Source organism: Patella vulgata, chromosome 2, assembly GCF_932274485.2.
Source record: "Patella vulgata chromosome 2, xgPatVulg1.2, whole genome shotgun sequence".
Lineage (NCBI taxonomy): Eukaryota > Metazoa > Mollusca > Gastropoda > Patellidae > Patella > Patella vulgata.
In genome coordinates this window covers 86,329,896-86,351,108 of record NC_065880.2, presented here as the reverse complement: position 1 = coordinate 86,351,108, position 21,213 = coordinate 86,329,896, and the positions used below count along the sequence as shown (strand labels likewise).

Here is a 21,213-nt window from a genome sequence, read left to right as displayed (position 1 = left end):
TTTTATTTTAGCAATGTAAACTATATTGGATTATGTACAGGTTTTATACAGATAAAATCTTAACTCATCCTAATAATTGTTGTAAATAAATAGGAGTTTGGGCCTACTATCTAAGTATATTTAGCCCCCCCCCCCCCCCGAAAAACAATTGGGGGGGGGGTCTTTTATTTCAGAGAGACCATAACATTTTCAACCGTTTGGCCTTCTCATTGGAATTTATTTTAAGGCTAGCCAAAATGACAACAATCCTCAGTGACCCATTTTTTGTAATTTCGATTTTGAGTACTCTATCTTATTATATGCATACAGAATGCGCCATAGGTGGGTGGATTGCGGCGACGATGCGTGATGCGCGAACATACACACAGACATCCTTGATTATATTTATATAGATTAAACACAGGTCACTGGCAACCTACCAAGTATAAAACCGTGGTGGTTAAAGCCCAGCCTGTGTTGGCCGCGGAGAAACATGATGTTCGTGTGGTTATACTACAATGTGTCATAGGCACGGAAAACCCAACGTTGATATTTCGGTTTCGTTTTCTTAATTACGCAATTTGAGAAAAATTTACCGTGGATTATTAAGCTGTGGGGAATAATGTGTTTTCTCAAAAATGCAAATGACAAACAAAGACTTTAAACAGTAACATATATTTACTTGTGTAAACAGCAACATATTTGCTTGTGTATCGCAGTTGTCATAGTAATAACAGCAACATATGTACTTGTGTATCGCAGTTGTCATAGTAATAACAGCAACATATTTACTTGTGTATCGCAGTTGTCATAGTAATAACAGCAACATATTTTCTTGTGTATCGCAGTTGTCATGGTAATAACAGCAACAAATTTACTTGGATCGCAGTTGCCATTATATTGACTCTATCTGGTTGCCCATGTTATCACTAAAGTATTAAAGTGTGTGCGGTTATTTTCTATGGGGGAGGGGGTGGGGTATCTTCCCCATTACGTCTACTTCTCGGGGTTTCAATCTAAATATGTATTTGGCAGAGGGGTTCTGTACCGACTACAGCCTACTGAAACATTGCAGGAGGAACACGACCGAATCGCATACTAACTGTTTGTTCATTTTATCATCATAGACAGCTGGGTATTATTCATAATCACGAGATGGGTCTATAATTTTCAATATGGCGACTGGTATGAGTGAGGCATTCTGTTTACTCTTTCAGAACATACGCATCTGCTTCAGTAACTTACTATTAGCAGTGTTTCGTTTGATTAGACCTAATCCCACTCAAACACTGTCGTACTCAGCGCAAATTTCTGTTCTAAATTATGACTGGTTAACAGTGCATCAACGACCAGTAGATTACTACGTAACACAATCAATCCGGATTAACCAGAACTCTAAATATGTTATCTTGAAGTGTCTGGTCATAACGTGCGAAATGTGTTACGCTCAACGAAATAGTGCATAACAGAATATCGCAGAAAAACTAATTGTGTGATAAACGATCCTATCCAAAAAAAGCTACAATTGGGTAATCGCCGCGTACGTGGAATCTCTTTATCATCTCTTGGACTACACAGCAGATCAAAGAGAATGACTGTCATGTTACGTATTGTGTTTCAACAAACTGGACATACATACATGTGCTATTTTGATAATAAAATATAATAAATGAATTTTCTTCACAAAAATGGATAAATATTATCTAACATTTAAAGGTAGGCAGTAATATTTGTGCAAAGAGAAGCGTTTATAGAATTTATATCGGAGATTTGAGTCAAAGTATTTTCGTTCCAATAGCATGTTTCAGAGACGGCCAAATTTACCTATGCATCCGAGGGTATTTCTTGGTTATTACAGCAGATTTAGAAATTACGTTCGTTTCATTTTTTAAATCGCTTTATCATTAACTGTACCGTTAAGAGCGGCATCGTTTGGTTTAGTACAAATAATATCTCTGAAACACTCGGGTTAGACAGTAACATGATACTAGCAGTAGTTTCATTTTACTTTTGCAAGCTTCTTAAAACAATTGTTGAGCTAGCTAACGTGCTTATTTCTAAATTCAATTTCTTGTTCTAGCTTTCTGTTATGTTTCGTAAAAAAGTAGTTTTGATTATCCCGACATGTCAATCAGACGTAGAATGGTCGAAAGACTGGTAAAGCGAGACTAATTTCAAAACAAGGGCACGTAACCTAATCTTTTACTCAAAAGTGTCTGGATGTTATGGACGACACTTGGAACCAGTTTTTAGTCTATTATTTATAGATGAGTAATGGTCATAGCTTATTAAGTACAACATGATGGTTTATTTAGTGACTATAATTGTGTGAAACTGATTTGAGGCTTGGCATATATATAAATATTGTGGCGTAATTGTCGAGATATTTGGAGATATTTATTTATGGTGGGCCACCCTACTTAATGCTTGGTTCATAGTGGACCAATTTGACTGAAATTTTCAGCAAATTGCCTTTACATTATCTAGTTTTTAACTATTATAGTGAAAACTGTCAGCACTTTATCTATTCTCCCATAAAGTATCTCCTCAAAACATAATGAAAATAAAGGGTGACTAACAAATAATTTTTGGGGTTGAAGATTTTAAAATGGAATTAAGAAAATCATCCAATCGGTTTTTAATCTTCTCTGCTATTGTTGACATAGAGAATCTCCTGCGACTCACTACGAGTCTTTTTTGATATCAAAGTTGATAAAGTAAAAAAGAAACAAAAAAAACGAGGCTCTGCACAAATAAACAAATATAATTCTTTGTGGTAGATTTCACTTTTACTGAACCTGGTTACATTACAGCGCAGTGATACATCATTACATCATTTTTGGACAGCAATTCAACCAGTGTAATGTCCTTTATATTGACCCAGTGTTTCCATCAAGGTCAATTAAATAACAATTAGTTCATTTTTAATAAAAAAAAAGTTAATTTAATAAGAAATGAACTGTTCTGTGAAAATAAAAAAAGAGTAGTTGCTTTTCAACTGACCAATCAAATTCATGTAAAGCAGTAGATTATGAAATTTATCACACAAGCGATATCTTCTGTAGAATGTATTATTGGGTGATAAAGACATTTATTACGTGCATATTTTATTACATTATCCATGACTAAGATTATCACCGCGTTTGCGAATTGTTTTATTATTTTGCATGTCTCTTAATAAATTTAAAATACATGAAGTACACAATCAAATTTTTTTCTGAATTTATATTTTTTGTGAAAGGTCTACAAATTATACTCCTGATTGACGAAGTTAAGTATATTACACATATTTCAGAAAACAAATACCGATATACAAATTTCCCTTATTTCTAAAACTGGAGCTATTTTACATGGAATTTCGATTTACAGACGCGGGGGTCACGGTGGGTAAGACAATGGCTCGCTAGTCTGGAGGTCGGGTGTTCGATCCATGCATTGGCCGAGAAAGTTCATCCAGATTTTTCGGCGTGCCCCCCCCCCTTGTCAGTGATGCAGGACGGGAGGCCTGACAAGGACAGTTGTCTAGTCGTTCGGATTGCACGAAAAACCGAGGTCCCGTGTACTCATTGGCGTGCACATAAAAGATCCCTTGGCAGTTAGAATTCGATGTAAGAGTAGGCCGTAGTGCCGCTGTTCGGGCACAATTTCCTTCATAGCACACAGTGCCCGTCTTCATTAGCCAAGTTCTAAGCAGAACAGTAGGACGTTAAACCCCATTTCATTTCATTTCGGTTTACAGGCGACAGCATCTACAGAAACCAACCACTGTGCATTGAATAATTTTATAACAGGTCGCACGTAATATTTTTATAAGATTAACTGGATCCAGGATTATATAGGATCAATTTAATCTTGGTGACTCCAAAATCAGAACACTCGATACTAACGTAATAATTTGTTGTGTAGATACTTTAATTATTTAAACTGTTAATACCGATCGTTTTATTTAATTTTATTTTCAAATTAACTGGAATGTAAATATGTTCAGTTATCAATAAATCCGCCCACAAATAGTTCTACAGGTTTTTCACCAGGGCCTAAATCCGAAGTCGACTCCACTAAAAAGATAGTGTTTCATTTTTGTGCTTTATTAATCTGACTTCAAGATATGTTCTTATAATAAAACTCTAGAACCGAACAGCTGTAAATCTTGTTGACAGTTACGTATACACATTAAAATCATAGGAAATAGAATTAATCATTGTTCACTCCACTGCCAGCCAATGCCGCATTGCAGGACACCCCAACCTGGCTACATGAACATTGAAACACGCATAGGATGGACGACACGGTATTTTCTTGATTGGCTAGTTATTCAGCAAAACCTATACTAAATACTTAAACACTGTACTAATAAGAAAACTGTGGGTCCATATCATATAACTTGTATCGCAGTTGTCATAGTATTGTCCGGATACTTTCCATTTGGGGGGGGGGGGGGGGTCTCTTCCTCCGTTACATCTATTTCTCGGGGTATCCAGCTTAAAATGTATTACCGACTACAGCGGACAGAAACATTCAAGGAGGAACAATAACTGGTTTTCCATGTTAACATCATAGTTATTTGTCTATTATTTTAATATAGCGAATAGTGTGCGTGGGGCAGAGTGGACTTACTCTTTCAGAACTACTGCTGTTGCATCAACAACACACAATTCCACACACATTTCCATATCACACATTTAGAGATTTATGGTGTGGGTGTACATGTACATTTACATCTGATAAATAAATAACATGTACCGCTATTTCCCACAAGGTTGTATAGCCAAAAGGGGGTGGTTGTCACTATTAGATTTGGTCCCTGGTAACACCATTAGGCCCACCCGCGTTATCCCCAGTGGTATCGTTCCGTTCTACTCTACTAAGTAGAATAATACCACTAGGATTACGGAGGATGCATTAGGCCATGCCATTATACAAAATCATTGAATTTAAATAGTCCGGACAACACCATCCAAAACATGGGATCCAAGAAGCACCCTTGTTAAATTGTTTATAAATAGAATGGGGTTGGTATGTTTTGTGAAGCACACCAGTTATAAAATGCTGCCTGGAGGATTACGATCATGGAGTTAACGGGAGAGACCGAAAGTTTAAACCAAGGGAAGATACTTGGACAATGTTTGGTTTGAGAGTTAAGTATAGACTAATAATGTATATACCATTTGAGGATTTGGCACCTAGGTAATGCATCTTTAAAGATTTCAATGTGCATCGGGTTATGACCCCACCCCACTTTTCCGAAAACATTCTGAGACTATAGTTTTTAACATATTTTTCTCAAATTAGATGCGATGCATGGAGCCAATGAGATAATGAGCCCTCTGTCCATCTATCCCAATTTGTGGGCATATCATTTTTATTCAAACTATTTGTTTTGTTTGTATTAATTTTTAATAAAACATGGATGTTTTAGGTAACTGTACGCAAAACAAAAACCCCTGGTCAGCTGGCTGGAGGAATGAGGTGAATGGAGCTTATAATGTTAAAAATAAACAGTGCTCGAATATACTCTTCTATATCGTAAATCTTGTTTCCAATATTACACAGAATGTTGGACTAGATCCAAGTTTATTTTATTAGCTTATAATTCGTTGTCAAAATGTATTTAATGTCTGTATGCATTGAATAACAATCTTTTGTCACAATTGTATTATGTGTTACTGTCCTTTTAAGTGTACAGAACGTTCTATCGTTACAAGGTCAGCATATGACACCTATGGCGGTATATTAGATTCAAAATTCTAACATGCTATCGTCGAATTTCTAACCTCCGTTCATGTAATTTCTAACCTTAATTCATGTAATTTCTAACCTTAATTCATGTAATTTCTAACTTCAATTCGTGTAATTTCTAAATTAAGACAATGTATAATCCAACTTCTTTATTTGTTCAGTGTAAATTTTAATTCTATTTCATCTTATTTCTATTATTTAGACGAAAAACGTCTTCTTCATTGATGCTTTACACGTTTAGAATTTTTACACCTCTGTCTAGCAACCATCATTATGAAGTCGTTTGGTGTCGCCACTGCGTGCTCATTTGGTGATTGCGCACCTGGTAGGGACCATTATTAACAGAACACAGTTTTTATGGGATACAATCACTAGTTTATTCTAAAAGCACGACGTTTCGACAAGTATCCTCTTTATCGTTATCGTTGTGCTTGATAACGATAAGAGGATACTTGTCGAAACGTCGTGCTTTTAGAATAAACTAGTGATTGTATCCCATAAAAACTGTGTTCTGTTAATTTGTTCCCTGATCGCTAAATGACACTTAAAGAATAGGGACCATTATGTTTATTTAAAATACAGATGTGACGTCACCCTTTGATGTTGGCGTACCATTATTTCAAATAATCGTACGGGCAACTTGCCAATCGTACCTTGTCAAATATTAGACTCGAGTGACGTATTTCACTGTAAACGCACGTGCGGAGTGTCTGTATTTTAAGATGTTTAATGGTCTCGAGCTGAGACATTGCGTAATATATTGTAAAAACACTCGGACCTGACGGTCCTCTTGTTGTTACAATATATTACTTAATGTCTCGCTCTCGACCATTAAACAATACTTAAAATACAGATGTGACGTCACCCTTTGATGTTGGCGTACCATTATTTCAAATAATCGTACGGGCAACTTGCCAATCGTACCTTGTCAAATATTAGACTCGAGTGACGTATTTCACTGTAAACGCACGTGCGAAGTGTCTGTATTTTAAGATGTTTAATGGTCTCGAGCTGAGACATTGCGTAATATATTGTAAAAACACTCGGACCTGACGGTCCTCTTGTTGTTACAATATGTTACTTAATGTCTCGCTCTCGACCATTAAACAATACATAAACGACTCGCTCTTCGCCTGGTTGGTGGTTGGGCGGAGTGCTGAGAGAGAGAAAGAGAGAGAGAGGGGGGTAACGACCACTCGGCACAAACTAGGTCATTTCTGGACTAACATATGGTTCAATTTATTTCAACAATTCGCTTGCGCGTAGGGGTCTTTAGAAGTGGGAGGACCCGGCCGGAGAAAACCCACAAGGTTGGACAGGCGACCCTACTCCTTGTCATGTACAACCAGGGAATCGATGGTGAAATTGAAAACAACATCGAACGTGAAATGGTTGGTAAATATTACTACTTCAAATAAAAGCCAAACAGCATTGTTTTTCAATTTTCTTGAAGACAGTTAAGCCATCAATAATATTTATTTACTGTTAATCTGTATTCTATTACTACTCTAACAAAAATGATAAACTTGTTCTTGATATGGTTGAAAGATATAAATTTAGAAACCTCATACTGTAGGGATGAAACGGCCTTTAAAGGAGGCTGGGATAATCTGTTCATGTGGAAAGCGATGAGGTTTTTATTTCTGATTCCTTCATTACACCGACCTGACTAACTTTATGGTAGTTTTTGTTCCAAAAATATTTTATTCAAGTTGCATAAAGCAATACCGAAATTCATAGATAGCGGTTTATTGTTCTACTTTTCTTCACCATCCAGGCTAATGAAGACGAACTTACGGTGTGCCATGAGTGAAATTTAGCCCGGACAGCGGTGACACGGTCTACTTTTATTACGATTAACAGCTGCAACGGTTTTCGTCCGACCCGAACTACTAGACACTGTATATGCCTACAATAACGGCAACCTCCGCAAATCACAAGGACGGAACATAAAGCGTAGTTTTGCCAGTGTGTATAGCTGACGATGTTATATAACCCATAGACATATATTTTTTTTAATGATATAACCGATATATTCCGGCGTGGTTATCCGTCCCTTGTTATTGGTAGGCCTACAAGACGACGGTCTGGCACGGACAGTGGCTAGTCGTTCGGGTAGTATAAAGAGATATTTTTAGAGCATCAAAAGAATAATTTATAGATCAACAGTATATAAATAGTAATTGGTTTAACTGTAAAAGAAAAAGAAAATAAAATTCCTCAAATCCTGCACTTGTCTTTAAAAAAATTAACAAATGCTGTTTAGCTTATATTTAAAACAGTATTTGCAAACCATATCACGTTCGATGTTGTTTTCAATTTTCGATGTTGTTTTCAATTTTTACACTCCGCCAAACCATTCAACCTGACGAAGAGCGAGTCGTTTGTGGCAACATAATGATCCCGCTCAGTGCTCAATCGCCAAATTGAGCACACGGTGGCGACACCAAACGACGTCATAATGATGGTTGCTAGGTAGAGGTATCAAAATTCTAAATTTGCTCGACGTTCATGATTAACATGTAAAGTGACAATGAAGTAGACATTTTTCGTCTTAATAATAGAAATAAGACGAAACAGAATTAAAATGTACACTGAACAAATAAAAAAGTTGGATTATACATAGTCTTAATTTAGAAATTACATGAATTGAAGTTAGAAATTACATGAATTAAGGTTAGAAATTACATGAACGGAGGTTAAAAATTAGACGATAGCATGTTAGAATTTTGAATCTAATATACCGCCATAGACACCAGCTATTATAAATTACTCTGTTTGATGAAATTTAGCCTAGGGTAGCAAATTATAAATGTATGACACATTTATACATGTACAATCTTAAAATACGTTTACACTACAGTTCGATTTTGTTCTTTGTTCTCTGCTATACAACGAGATAGAACTTAAAATTATCATATATTTATGTTTAAAGACCGTTACACAAAACTAATTATGATGAAACTTAGTACTTCTATATCTTCAATGCCACGCCAAACACGTGTGTGTGTGTGTGTGGGGGGGGGGGGGGGGTTACTCCGCACCACAAACATTTGCCATGTATGTTGATTTGCAAGTTGATTGGGGTGGCGATTAAATTCATATTTATTACCGATAGTGGTTATTAATTACCAACAAGCTCTTTATTAGTATGCACGGCACAAAGTCATTAGAGAGCTGAAGGTGGGGGGGGGGGGGGTATCTCAGTTCATTTTCACATTTTATTGAAACCCTGTAAAGTAAAATTTATCATTCCACAGATCTGTTAGAGTAAAAATTACAACTCGTTAGGTGATATTAATATCAAACTCATCAAATGATACATTTTAACACTTCAGGCCATAATAATATCAAACTCACGAACTCTTTATTCAATAAATAAATCTTTACCAGTCATAAAGATTCGGCAATCGGTCTTACTTATTTTCAGGTGCGAGCCTGTTATTAGGTAATGTAGCGGAACAAACGCGTGATGGTGGGGGTGGCGGGGTGCAACCCTTCCATTACCCCATCGCATAACAGAGATTAAAATTTAAAACAAAAACAACAACAGAATAACCGCACAAAATAACTGATTTAGTAACAATAATCAAAAATAAGTTTTGTTGGTAAGAGTTACCTCCCATTCCCACCTGCTGACTACTGCGCAGAACAGAGATACGCGTATGTTTTTATTTCCTTAACCATTTTCGTGTGGGTCTATGAACCCTGGATGAAATTAATTGTAGCCCAAAATGGAGGAGATTTCTTGGCATCGAATGAGTGTGACAGTCCTCTAAATTTCATTGGCGACTAACTGCGAATGAATATTGTCTTGGTCTCTGGAATCATTTTGCAGCATTTATTGCAAGTGATTAACCATTAAGCAAAATAATCATGGACTTGCGGCATCATGGTATTGTGGGGAACACAGAATGTCTGCTTCATTATATATCAAATTTTAAATATTTAACTTAGAACTTAAGAACTTTCAATTAGCATATACTGTCATTTCAATGTCGGTACGAAAATAATCATTGCTATGAGATCATTCTATTATTATCAGCAAGTATATTAATTTCCTTGTTCATACGAGGCCAAAGATACACAATTTAATATTTTGTTTTTATGTTGTTTAGTCCAGTTTAGTTTTACTAGTGTAATAATTTTCTTATTCATAAGAGACCATGGATGCACAATGTTCACACTGCAACACAAAGCTGTTAAAAATTAATTTATGTGACAATGATCTTGAATAAATATTTAAATTCTATAATTTTTCGATATAAAAGATAGTATTTACATTGTGGATTCGATGTGCTTACTGTGTCGATTATTTTCATGGTTGCCTCTTAGGTGTAGGGTTATTGTTGTGGCTGAACAGAGCACCGTTGGCTATATGGGGAGTTCCCCTTTATTGTATCAAATAAGGCAGTGCATGTGTCATCTAATATGCCCGATATAGTATGCTATGGGCCAGTTTTGTCCGGACAGCTGCACTACGGTCCAGTCTAATATCGAATTCCAACTGCAAAGGTTGACACTTTCTCGGCCAACAATAATGAATAGTGGTCCAGCAAATATCCAACAAATGTATGCAATATTGAAACAGAAACTATCCCGGGGTTATCCAGAAATATGTTTTCTTTAATTGCTGGATAACGAGCAGAAGATTTAAGCACAGAAGTATAGAAGTCTTAAATCGTGTCAAAACCAATCTGATTAAAACACAGCTCCTATTTCGTTTCGTATTTTATAGTTAAAATTGCTGTTTTATTTGTCTGTACTACACTAGGATCTGGGAGAGTTGTTATACAACCTGCGTTCAGGATGGCGCGAGGGATTAGCCAATGAAACTACCTGTTTCGGTGACTTCTTGGCATGCGATGCACCGAACTGTAGGTAAACCACTAGAAACGTCAACGCTGATTAATTAATAAATATCTGACGTCATAGGGTCAAAAGCCGTTCGTACGACCTCTGACGCGGCCTTTTAATACAACCGTTTAGATCTTCATGTAGTGTAGGACATCGAAAGTATTAAAAAAAAATGAAACGAAATATAGATTTGTATTTTAATAAGATTGTTGAATGATGGCACAATTAATACACAATTTCAAGCAGGCATTATCGAATTCCAAAAGGGTGTCCTAGAATCATTGTTGACAAACGTGGATTTATGTTGACTGACATTACCGAGCAGTGTGGGCCTTGTATGATTTCTATGCTTTATTGTTTAGATGGCTAGATTCTGATTTCACACCAGGTGAAAGTATATATAGGACAATAGGGTGAATCAGGCTTGCCAGAATGTATATGCTATATCGTTTTTTAGTTTAACACAGGATTTTTTAAATCAATTTTTGATCTGCCGTACAAAAATACAAACTGCGTCCACAATTTCAACGACGCTTCTGTATATAAATTAAAGTGCGGTTCTCATGCAATACGCCTATCGGTGCATGTAGGCATTACAATTTTAGAGGGCTGATGTTATAGCGAGTATGATATAAATATGTTTTTATTCTTGAATGTCTTTGTAAATGCATTTTCAAAAAATACCAGTTACCACTGGCCAAAGATCCGAGAGTTATTGCCAATCGCTGTTGAGGTCTGTCGGAATCCAGTGTTCTGCTTCGTTATCGACGGGCCGACAAAAGCTAACAACTGGTTGAAATTATCTGGTGACACTCGTATATAGTGTTCATGACCGCCAATATATTTATCGGCCAATTCTCGAACAAGATTGTGAACCAATATGGCGTAAAGAGAGAGAGAGAGAGAGAGAGAGAAATGGGGTTTAACGTCCACTCGACACAAACTAGGTCATTTCGGGACTAACACATGGTTCAATTTTATTTCAATAATTTGCTTGCGCGTAGGGGTCTTTAGCTTTGGGGGAACAGGGGGACCCGGAGAAAACCCACGAGGCTGGACCGGCGACAAAAATAATCATCAGTGAACTTATTTTCTTGGTCGCTGCCAAGTTTAATCACGTGACTTAGCGACTGGTGAATCGGGCAGAGAATGTGCAAAGTGTGTCCACTCTGTCGGTCGAATGAATTCAGTGGCGATTGAGTCGGTTGAACGATTCGGCTAGTGTATCTCCCGCTCAAGACATTAATTATAAAAAAGAAATACATTGTTTTAAATTATAATCATAAATTATATCAAGAGATTTAAGACCATATCAAATCAGACAGCTTGTATAAAATGAAATTGGGTACAACGTGCTACTATTCTGCTCAGACTCGACCACACAGTTTGTGCGCCAGAAGACATCTTTAATTTTTACAAAAACGACATATCATGAAATGTTTTAGACTGTATAATTTATTTGTTATCATATAATACCGACAAGGCCGCTTCATTTAATTGAAATATCTATGAATTATTAACCTCACCTTACAAATAAACAACGTCTTGGGTAGTCCCAAGATAGTTCCTTTAGGAACTGTCTCTGAGCGGACGATGTCCACTGACAGTTCCTGTCGAAACCTTATATAGCTGCAATATGAAAATACGGTAAAATACCGCTCTTCCCCACCTGTGTTCTCAGGCTGTTTTAGAACACTAACCTTCTGTTTTTCACCGTGATTCTTTATTTTCCACCAAAAGGAATCATTTATCAATATATTTGACACACATTTTAAATTATTCAACACAATTTTCAAGTAGAATTTACCGATGAAATAATCATGCGGTTTGCGCATGCCCGGGTCTCGTAATGGCCGTCAGATCAAACGTCTTTTGTGTATGTTTTTAATCGCAGAATTCTACTTGAAAATAAGGTTGATTCATTATAAATGTGTGTCGGCTGTGGCAAGAAATGATTCCTTTGGCGAATAAAGGTGAAAAATAGTAGGTAAGGATTCCAAAATAGCCTTAGAACAGAGGAGGGGAAGAGCGGTATTTTCATATTGCGGCTATATAGGGCCCGATAGGAACTGTCAGTGGACATCGTCCGCTCAGAGACAGTTCCTAAAGGAACTAGTCCCAAGAGGACAAGCCGGCCGTCTTAACTAAACGGGGATGTAGTTCCGATAGCAAAACAGTATCGTATTAACTGAACGGCGTCGTAGTGCCGATAGGCATAGTTTAGTACAACATACTGAATGATGTAGTCAGATTGGGGAGAACAGATAAACTGCCCATATGAACTGTTTTATGTTCATGTGTAGGCAATTGGCCTGTTATTAACATACACTGGTTACCTCTAATAAAAACAGCAGTGCATTGCCGCAGTTTTGTATTGTTTCTGAATATCCCCTACTTTTTTGAAAAGTATATTAAATAGTAGTAACTGGATGATTTTGCCCGCTATTGTGCTTTCTGGTAAAACAAAACAAAAATGACACCAATAATACTTGTTTCGGGTTGGGTCGTCCGTAGAAGAGCTAGTAGACTGCGCACTTAATGACTCGGGATGTAATTATGGTTGGAACACATGCACCCTGGTCTCTGAATAAAATCGTCTGGATTGGGAACGAAAGCAGGAATATTAATGGGCGGAACACAAACACTTCGAAATTGAGAAAAAAAAATTCCTGGTACAGCTGTATACGTGCACACCATCCCTTTTAGCTATTCACAACCCTCCTCTGTATACATGTACACTGCACCTTTTAGCTATTCACAACCGTTCAAAACAATTGGTTTATAATTAATCTCACCAATCGACACACGCTCCTGGTCCAAGCTGGTTAATTAATCCCAAAGTGCATTTGGTATGGGAACACCAAAAAAGCTAAACTGTTCTTACGGGACACGGGTCAGCTGATTTAAAAAACTAAACAGCCATTACCAATCTATTAAACTCAGGTGGTTCTTATTCAAAATGTGAAATGAAAGTATTTTCCCTCGGACATCCTGGATATAGAAATGTCCGACAGTAGAAATCAGCATTTTACACCGCAGCAACAGGTTTCATTTAACTTGGTGATCTTAGAAACAACCTAGCTAGTTAATTACAAAACTGTACACTGGAAATATGACTAGCTATTTAATTACAAAACTGTACACTGAAAATATGACTAGCTAGTTAATTACAAAATTGTTCACTGGAAATATGAGTCCACAACTCGGAGGAAATAAACCCAAAATGCAGTTTAACAATATAATTATACTTGTCAATATTGACATTATAAATTTAAGAATAACAATATTAAATTTATAATTTATAATACTTGGCAGAAGATTTTAAATACGAAAGGCTGCTAATAATGAATCTGCAGTCCGTTTTAGCATTAACCCAGTTGGAACAGAACAGTAGGACGTTAAACCCCATTTCATTTTAGCTCATTTCAAGCAAATGTCCTCGAAACTGCCACGAATCTTTCATTATCTTGTACACATTTATAACTCTGTGGTCTGATCTTTCAAACTTGTATACGTGTTGTTGTCCACATTCGGTGGCCTCATCTGTAGTCGGTCATAGTTATTTCTGCAGGAAGCACATTCTTCACCATGTTCATTGCTAGCATGAGCACTAGATACAGTGCGGGCTGCACTACGGGTATTACCGGTTAGTAGTATTTCCAGGGCCGATGTCAAATGATCTGGGCCAGTCATCACTGTTGATATATCATTCAGTTCATTGACCCCATCGCTGTCATGAGATATCGGGGTGGCGACTTGATCATCAGGAAGAGACAAATTACTGGTCAGTACGTCTGTGTTTATAATGACATTACTATTTAGACTTAATTCCTGACCCATCACAACTGTTGAAGTGTCATCTGCATTATGTGTTGCACTGTTCTCTACTCTACCATGTACTGATGAATTTACACTTTCATAGCTATGAGCAACCATTCCTAAAACAAACCCAATTACTTACAAAACAATACATAAAATGTGTTGTTTTTTTGGATTGATTTGTCAACACAGTCTTTATGTAGCCGCGGTCACATCTTACGGTCACGCACGTAGATGACATCAGTAGACCTTAGTTAAACGTAGTTAAAAACGTAATTAACGAAATCCATGATTTGACCGTGGTTAGCCCAAAATTTGTCAACATGTTCAAAATATCCGTATGGTGATCTTGGATGCGAAGACTGTACTGTGACCGTCGGTTGAACATAGTTGACCATAATAACAACCTAGTTTCACTACGGGGAACTACGTGCGTGACCGTAAGATGTGACCGCAGCTTGAAGTAAAATATTGACACCTGTGCTATGACTCAATATCTAGCCTAAAAAGTAAAGATGGGCTGGTTTTTTTTTTATTTCATAGGTCTAAATTACTATACAAAGAAAACATTTCCGCTGAAACTCCGATGAAAAGAAAACTAATGAGGTTTGTCTATGATATTTTAAATGTTTTCTGGATTTATCTAAAAGACTCACGTATTTGTGATCAAAATAAAGTATTGATCTTGTGTATTGTTCCATTTAAGAAAACGCAATTGTTTCGAAAAATGCGAGACAGAGAGAGAGAGAGAGAGGGTTTAACGTCCTCTCGACATAAACTAGGTCATTTCGGGACTAACATATGGTTCAATTTTATTTTCATAATTCGCTTGCGCGTAGGGTCTTTGGCAGTGGGAGGAAACCGAAAGACCCGGAGAAAACCCACACGGTTGGACAGGCGATCCTACTCCGGGGAATTTCGAAAAATGCATTTCAGAATATTTGTTTATGTTAGTTTCGATGTTGGCATACACACAATGGTGGGTCCGATAGCTTAAATGTAGACAAATACTCATTTCGCTAAATCAGCACATCAACTTTAATTAATTCGACAATGCAAGTGTATTTGTGTTACTCAAATCAAATGTATTGAATCCTTTCAATTATCTAAGCGTGGCTGAAGTAATACTTACCGATACTGTCCACTCGTTCTCCACGAATGAGCTTTCTTCTAAAATACAACGTATTTGCTGCGAGGAGGATAAAAAATAGTACCATCAATCCGATCACTACCATAACGATTAATTCGACACGACCAGAACCTACTAACAGAATTAAGGTATTATTTGAGCAGAAAGTTGATTCATTTTGTAACTAACATCTTGTACTTATATATCTATTCTTGTACGTAAAATTCCAGATGACGAGACACAATTTCCATAGTTAAGCCTTTTCTTGGACAGTACCTCGATGCGAACCAGGAACATTTTGTTGGCGAGTCACAACCGCACAATGCCGGTATCAGGCAAGAGGGTTTATACACGTATATTAATAGCAGGTCAAGGTGCGTATAGCTACGGTCATTAGGGAGCATTGGACTAGTCGCTTAAAAGGAATAATTAATTGGCTGTACCTTCATCACCTGGCCACAGGGTATCAGTTTTATCGTCCAGCGGTATGGAGGAAGATGGAACAGTTCCAGTGATATCAACAGTGCTACCCTTCTCCAACGCTAGAAACAATAAACAATTACGGTAGAAAACAGGCGCCAAAATTTCAAAAATTAAAGGTATGGTGTATGGTCAAAGTTCTTCAAGGTTTTATCACAGATAGAACAACTAAAACATTAGCTAGTCGATATGCCACATATGATTCTAGAAATTAATGAAACAGTCTCAAAGGTCAATTTTACTTAAATTGCAATTTTACTTGCACAGGTATCGCCATTAGGAAATATTTAATTAGTCTTATATATGGAATATTTAAATGGTTATACCTTCATCACCTGGCCACGGGGTATAAGTTTTATCGTTCATTCGTATGGAGGTAGATGGAACAGTTCCCGGGACATCAACAGCGCTACCCTTCTCCAACGCTAGAAACAATTAACAATTACTATTATACTAGGTTATGCCACAGATAAAATAACAAAAACATCAGCTAGTAGTTATGCCATATATAATACTAGAAATTACTTATATTGTACATTTGACATCTTAAAACAAAATAAATAAAATTTCGTTTTAATTTGGTTGTCTAATATATATTAGTGCCCACCTAAGACCTAAGCCTATCGAAATACTCCTCCCCAAATCAACTTTTATACTGACAACTATTTGTGATAATATAATGAGCCATACATGTAACTTGTTTAAATGTATAGCAATATCTACACCATTTGTTAATAGTAGTGGTGCACGAATAACTCACCAGAAACAATGAGCTGTACATCTTTAGTTTCTTGTGCTATGTTTATTAAACACGTGTAAATTCCAGCATCGTCATAGCGTACTTTGGTTATAGTTAAAGTTATTTTTGAATCTCTGATAATTATGGATAGTCGATCATCCGGGATTATTAGTTTATCTGGCCTACCGTGGGCAATGTTAACCTGTAAAATAACAAAACGAATCAAACTAAATGTAATCATTACTAAAGTAGTGCAATAGTTAATTCGCAAGGGTGGTTGGGCGACCGAATGGTTTAATGCATGCGCGTTAGATCATAAGGGTTGTCACTAAATCAAGTGGGTTCGATTCCCCGTTTATATATGGCAAGGGTCGGGGTTGTATGTCCGACATCGTGGGTTTTCTCCAAATAATGGACGTTACCCCCCCCCCCTCCTCTCTCTCTCAAATTGCCAGTTATGTTGCCGAGATGACATACAGTTCGTCTGTTTAGAGATCCCCATGCCCTTATTGACCGTGAATCGATGACAAATGTTTGAATTGACATTTTCTGACAATGGACCAAGCTAAGGGGAGGAAAGTACATAACTGATGGACTAAGGCTATTAATTATCTCCTCATAAACGTAGACCCCATGGCATTTTTGGGCCTATTCCTTTTTCTGAACTTTCCGATGATCTTAATTTTTGTAACACGTCACACGTGTAATAGGATATTCACCTACTAAATAACCCACTTATAATTCCTATGGCCGACCTAGAAAAAGAATCGTTATTGTCAACTTCTGTTATCAGATTATTTTGACATGTTATAAAAATTAAGATCATCGGAATTAACAAAAAAAGGAATAGGCCCAAAAATGTCATGGATTTAATATAGACGTTAATGAGGAGATAACTAATAGCCTTAGTCCATCAGGTATGTACTTTCCTCACCTTAGCTTGGTCCATTATACAAATCTTAAAAACACATCTTTTATTATAAACAATACTAGGTTAACTGTCTTAACTACTGCACTATCATCTTCTTCAAAAACATTACATAACATACGATTACATTTAATCAAGCAAAGAAAGCAAAGGACATCAACGTATGCCCTATGGCAGATCACAGTAAAGATCACAGACAAAAACGTCACCAAACCCTCCGTCGTGACCAGAGAGGAGACCACGATGAACAATCTCGAGTTACTTTCTCGGCCAACTCATGGATTGAACCAGTGACCTAGCGGTTTGTGAACCACCCTCTGACTCAGACAGTCGATAATCAGTTATAAATTAGCTAAACTCATTTGTAGGAACCCTAAATTAGCCCTTACCTTGTAAACGCGTTTTATTGCCTTCCGCTGTTCGGAGATTACATTCCAGCACTATTAGAATGTGTTTTAAAAAATAATTCATCTGTCCGTCACATCTCAGTCAATATAAATGCTCGGGTCAAATAATTTCGCAGTTTTACAAAGGGCATGACATTCTGAGGGAGTGTACCCGACATGAAACGATCTTATAGTAATCCTTCTTCTAATTAAAGTAGGATGTTCAATCTCAGGGAGCAAAGCTACACTTCACATCGTTTTGATTGTCAAGACGTCCTGGTGCCGAGACAACTTCTGGTTAGTTTATATGGGAGTAGGTAACGTGTGTATGTGGGAGTGGGCTTTGTCTTAGTTAAACACAACCTAACAAAGTGGTCAAAGGTCTCACAATGAGATAAGATAATAAAAAAAACTAACAACTCACCAAATTTACATTGTAACTTCAAAAGCGAAATCGTCTTTATTGTCATGGCCCATTCTTTTTAAAAATCTTCAAACGTTAAAAAATGTTTGAGAAGCATATCTAATTGAGATAACGTTCGGTCAACAACTATATAGGCGATCTATGTTCTCCCGCTCACTGTTATTGTATGCGTTGTATTATCTATTTTATTGTGGTCCTACCCCCATTGATTCAAAAGCTTCTAAATCCCCTACTGATTGTGCATAATGGATAAAGCTAATGTTAAGATACGTCGATTTTCTCTTCATGTTTCGACAAAGTATTCCAAAAGGGAAGTTAAAATATTTATTAAATAACCCGATGTAAGTGTCGCTGCTATTGTACGATAATCTCGTGTAAACCGTGCAAGATTCTGAGTAGCAGTATTTGCATGTCCCTTTTTTCCAGACTAAAATTCAGATAATCGATATAATTCTAAATGAAATAAATAAATTACCGTGTTATTGTTATGTTTTATTACTATGAAGTGTATATTGGTTGACTTCATTGACCAGTGAATATGGGCTGTTCCATTTACACTAACGGTTTGAATTGGAATTGTTCGGGAACCTAAAATGTATTTATTTACAAATTCAGAAAATTAATATCTAATTAATCAGGACTGTTTAACTCTTATTTCAGTGGGAACAAAATAATTGTCAGTTAGTTTATGAAAGTCAATCGTTATGGTACGAAAAGACATATCGTGGCTTTTAATGCCCCTTGTCGTCATTTGCATTTTGTAGACATTATCGAAAGTTTGATGGTTAATCCAAGCTAAGATGTAGCCATGTAATTAGAAAGAAAATGTAGGTAATCCCTCGGCTTGGTTTCAGTCGGAATAAGAAAAGATTTTTGCGAAGATTATCGTAGGTTCAAGCTTCTTTTGACCATATCCCGTCTATATCTTCTGCCTGATGTTGACAAATGTTCAGTTCATCATATCTTTGAAAAATTGAAAGCAAGGTGCATGCATTTAAAACAATAATTATATTACTATTTGAAACTATAAGACATTAAACTCGGTGATAACGATTAAGATAGCTCGAAGCAATTTAAAGGTGTTTTCATCTGAGGTTTTCCCCTTTAAACCCGTCCATTTCAGTAATGTTTTGATATCCATGATACATGTACATTTATGTTCAACATAATACTGTGATTTTTTTTATTTAGTTGCTGAATGTATCAAATTAGAATACACAGATATTAGTTTTTAAAAATCCCTAATATATTTTAATCAGTTTAATCATATAGTAAAATGAATGACTTTAATCATACCTGAACAGCTTGTATCAACAAGAAGGCCTATTATAAAAAAAAATAAATGTATGGATCATTTTATTTGTAAATACTTTGGGCACTGAATATCTATGGAATGTAACAAGTTGCCACTTGGGCGTATACAATTGAACAAGCCCCTGGCGAGGCTGGTGTCCCCAGCCCCAATCCCAAAATAGCTTTAGCTCGAAATGTTAATCATAAGACATTCACCTAATGAATATCTACATCAAGTTTAAACATTCTTCCTCAATTAAAAGCAGAGTTGTTATGTTCCAGTGTCTTGCAATTGACCAATAAATTTGCTTATCACTTCTTTGCCTGGGCAGAAAATTATCGAACTTAGTCAAGGTATTGAAATAATGAAACTATAAGTTGAGTTACATCGCTCCACCCAATATGTCCCAAAGTTATCGTGTTCCAATATCTCGATCAACCAACCAAGGCATTCACCTAATAAAGAACTAAACCAACTTTCAACATTCTACCTCAATTAGAAGGAGTGTTATTGTGTTCGTAAGTCTCGACCTATCCGGTTGAAGTCTCCACTGAGTCGAAGCATAAAATGCCCATCATCCAACTTAGTGAAGGAATTGGTGTAATGAAGCAATTCCCACCCTATTAGAATCAATGTTATTGAGCTAAAAAGTCTTGACCAATCAATTTGTTTATCGCTTTGCTTGTCCTGAGCAGCAAAAACTCATTATCGAACTTAATGAGACTATCCAAGTTTCATCACTTAATTAGAACTAAAGTTATCGTGCCCCAAAGCATTAACAAATCAAATTGCGTATCTCTGCTTACCCCAAGCAGAAAATGCTCAACGTCTAATACCATCAAGACATGCACATAATAAACGCCTGTCCCAAGTTTGAAAATTATAGCTCAATTAGAAGGAGAGTTATTGTGTCCCCAAGAAAGGTGTTACGGACAGACAGACGTATGGGCAGACAGGCCGTTTTAATAGTCTCCTGTTTTTTTTCGAAAGGCGGGTGACAAAAATTTGATTGACATCTGATTTTATTTCAGATTGATGTTATGGGTCTAATCTAAAAAAAAAAACAGTCGTGTATTTTATAGCCCACCACCACCACCCCATCCGACCGAGGCATAAACACCCGCGCGGCATCCAATATTCACTTAATCAATATTGTGTAAATGGGAATGTACCTATTAAATTGATAATAACAGAATACAAATGATTAAAAAATATACATACTGATCATCAATAAATTTCGATATTGAATTCCAAACATGTTGATAACTATTTGTAGTTCCTTCTTTCATAATCAGTCTAGATGTCTCTTTGTAATATGGTTATCCTCTTCGATACATTGGCAATATTATATGTCTCATTTTGTGATAACACGTTTTGTTTGATTTTGAAACGATCCATAAAATAAAGTAATTATTCCAGCATCAAATATCGTAGCCAAA

General features: G+C 36.5%; 2 protein-coding genes across 7 annotated transcripts in view; both read right to left on the bottom strand.

The window, feature by feature from the left end:
* LOC126812093 (uncharacterized) overlaps nucleotides 1–21,213 on the bottom strand; it is a 174,436-nt gene that overhangs the window by 20,021 nt on the left and 133,202 nt on the right. The gene's annotated exons all lie outside the window — the stretch shown is intronic.
* Nucleotides 13,341–21,075, bottom strand: LOC130010848 (uncharacterized). 3 transcript variants are annotated; one of them, XM_056098950.1, is made up of 8 exons: nucleotides 20,996–21,075; nucleotides 19,777–19,803; nucleotides 18,956–19,068; nucleotides 16,764–16,944; nucleotides 16,330–16,428; nucleotides 15,967–16,065; nucleotides 15,527–15,658; nucleotides 13,341–14,513 (listed from the first exon to the last, which is right to left on the bottom strand). In XM_056098950.1, the coding sequence occupies exons 1-8, from the start codon at nucleotides 21,030–21,032 to the stop codon at nucleotides 14,053–14,055; spliced, it is 1,149 nt and encodes a 382-aa protein (XP_055954925.1). In that variant the 5' UTR covers nucleotides 21,033–21,075; the 3' UTR covers nucleotides 13,341–14,052. The 3 variants fall into 3 exon arrangements, with proteins under 3 accessions (XP_055954925.1, XP_055954926.1, XP_055954927.1); XM_056098951.1 differs by having other exon boundaries at nucleotides 15,527–15,655; XM_056098952.1 differs by lacking the exons at nucleotides 18,956–19,068; nucleotides 19,777–19,803; nucleotides 20,996–21,075 and having other exon boundaries at nucleotides 16,764–17,061.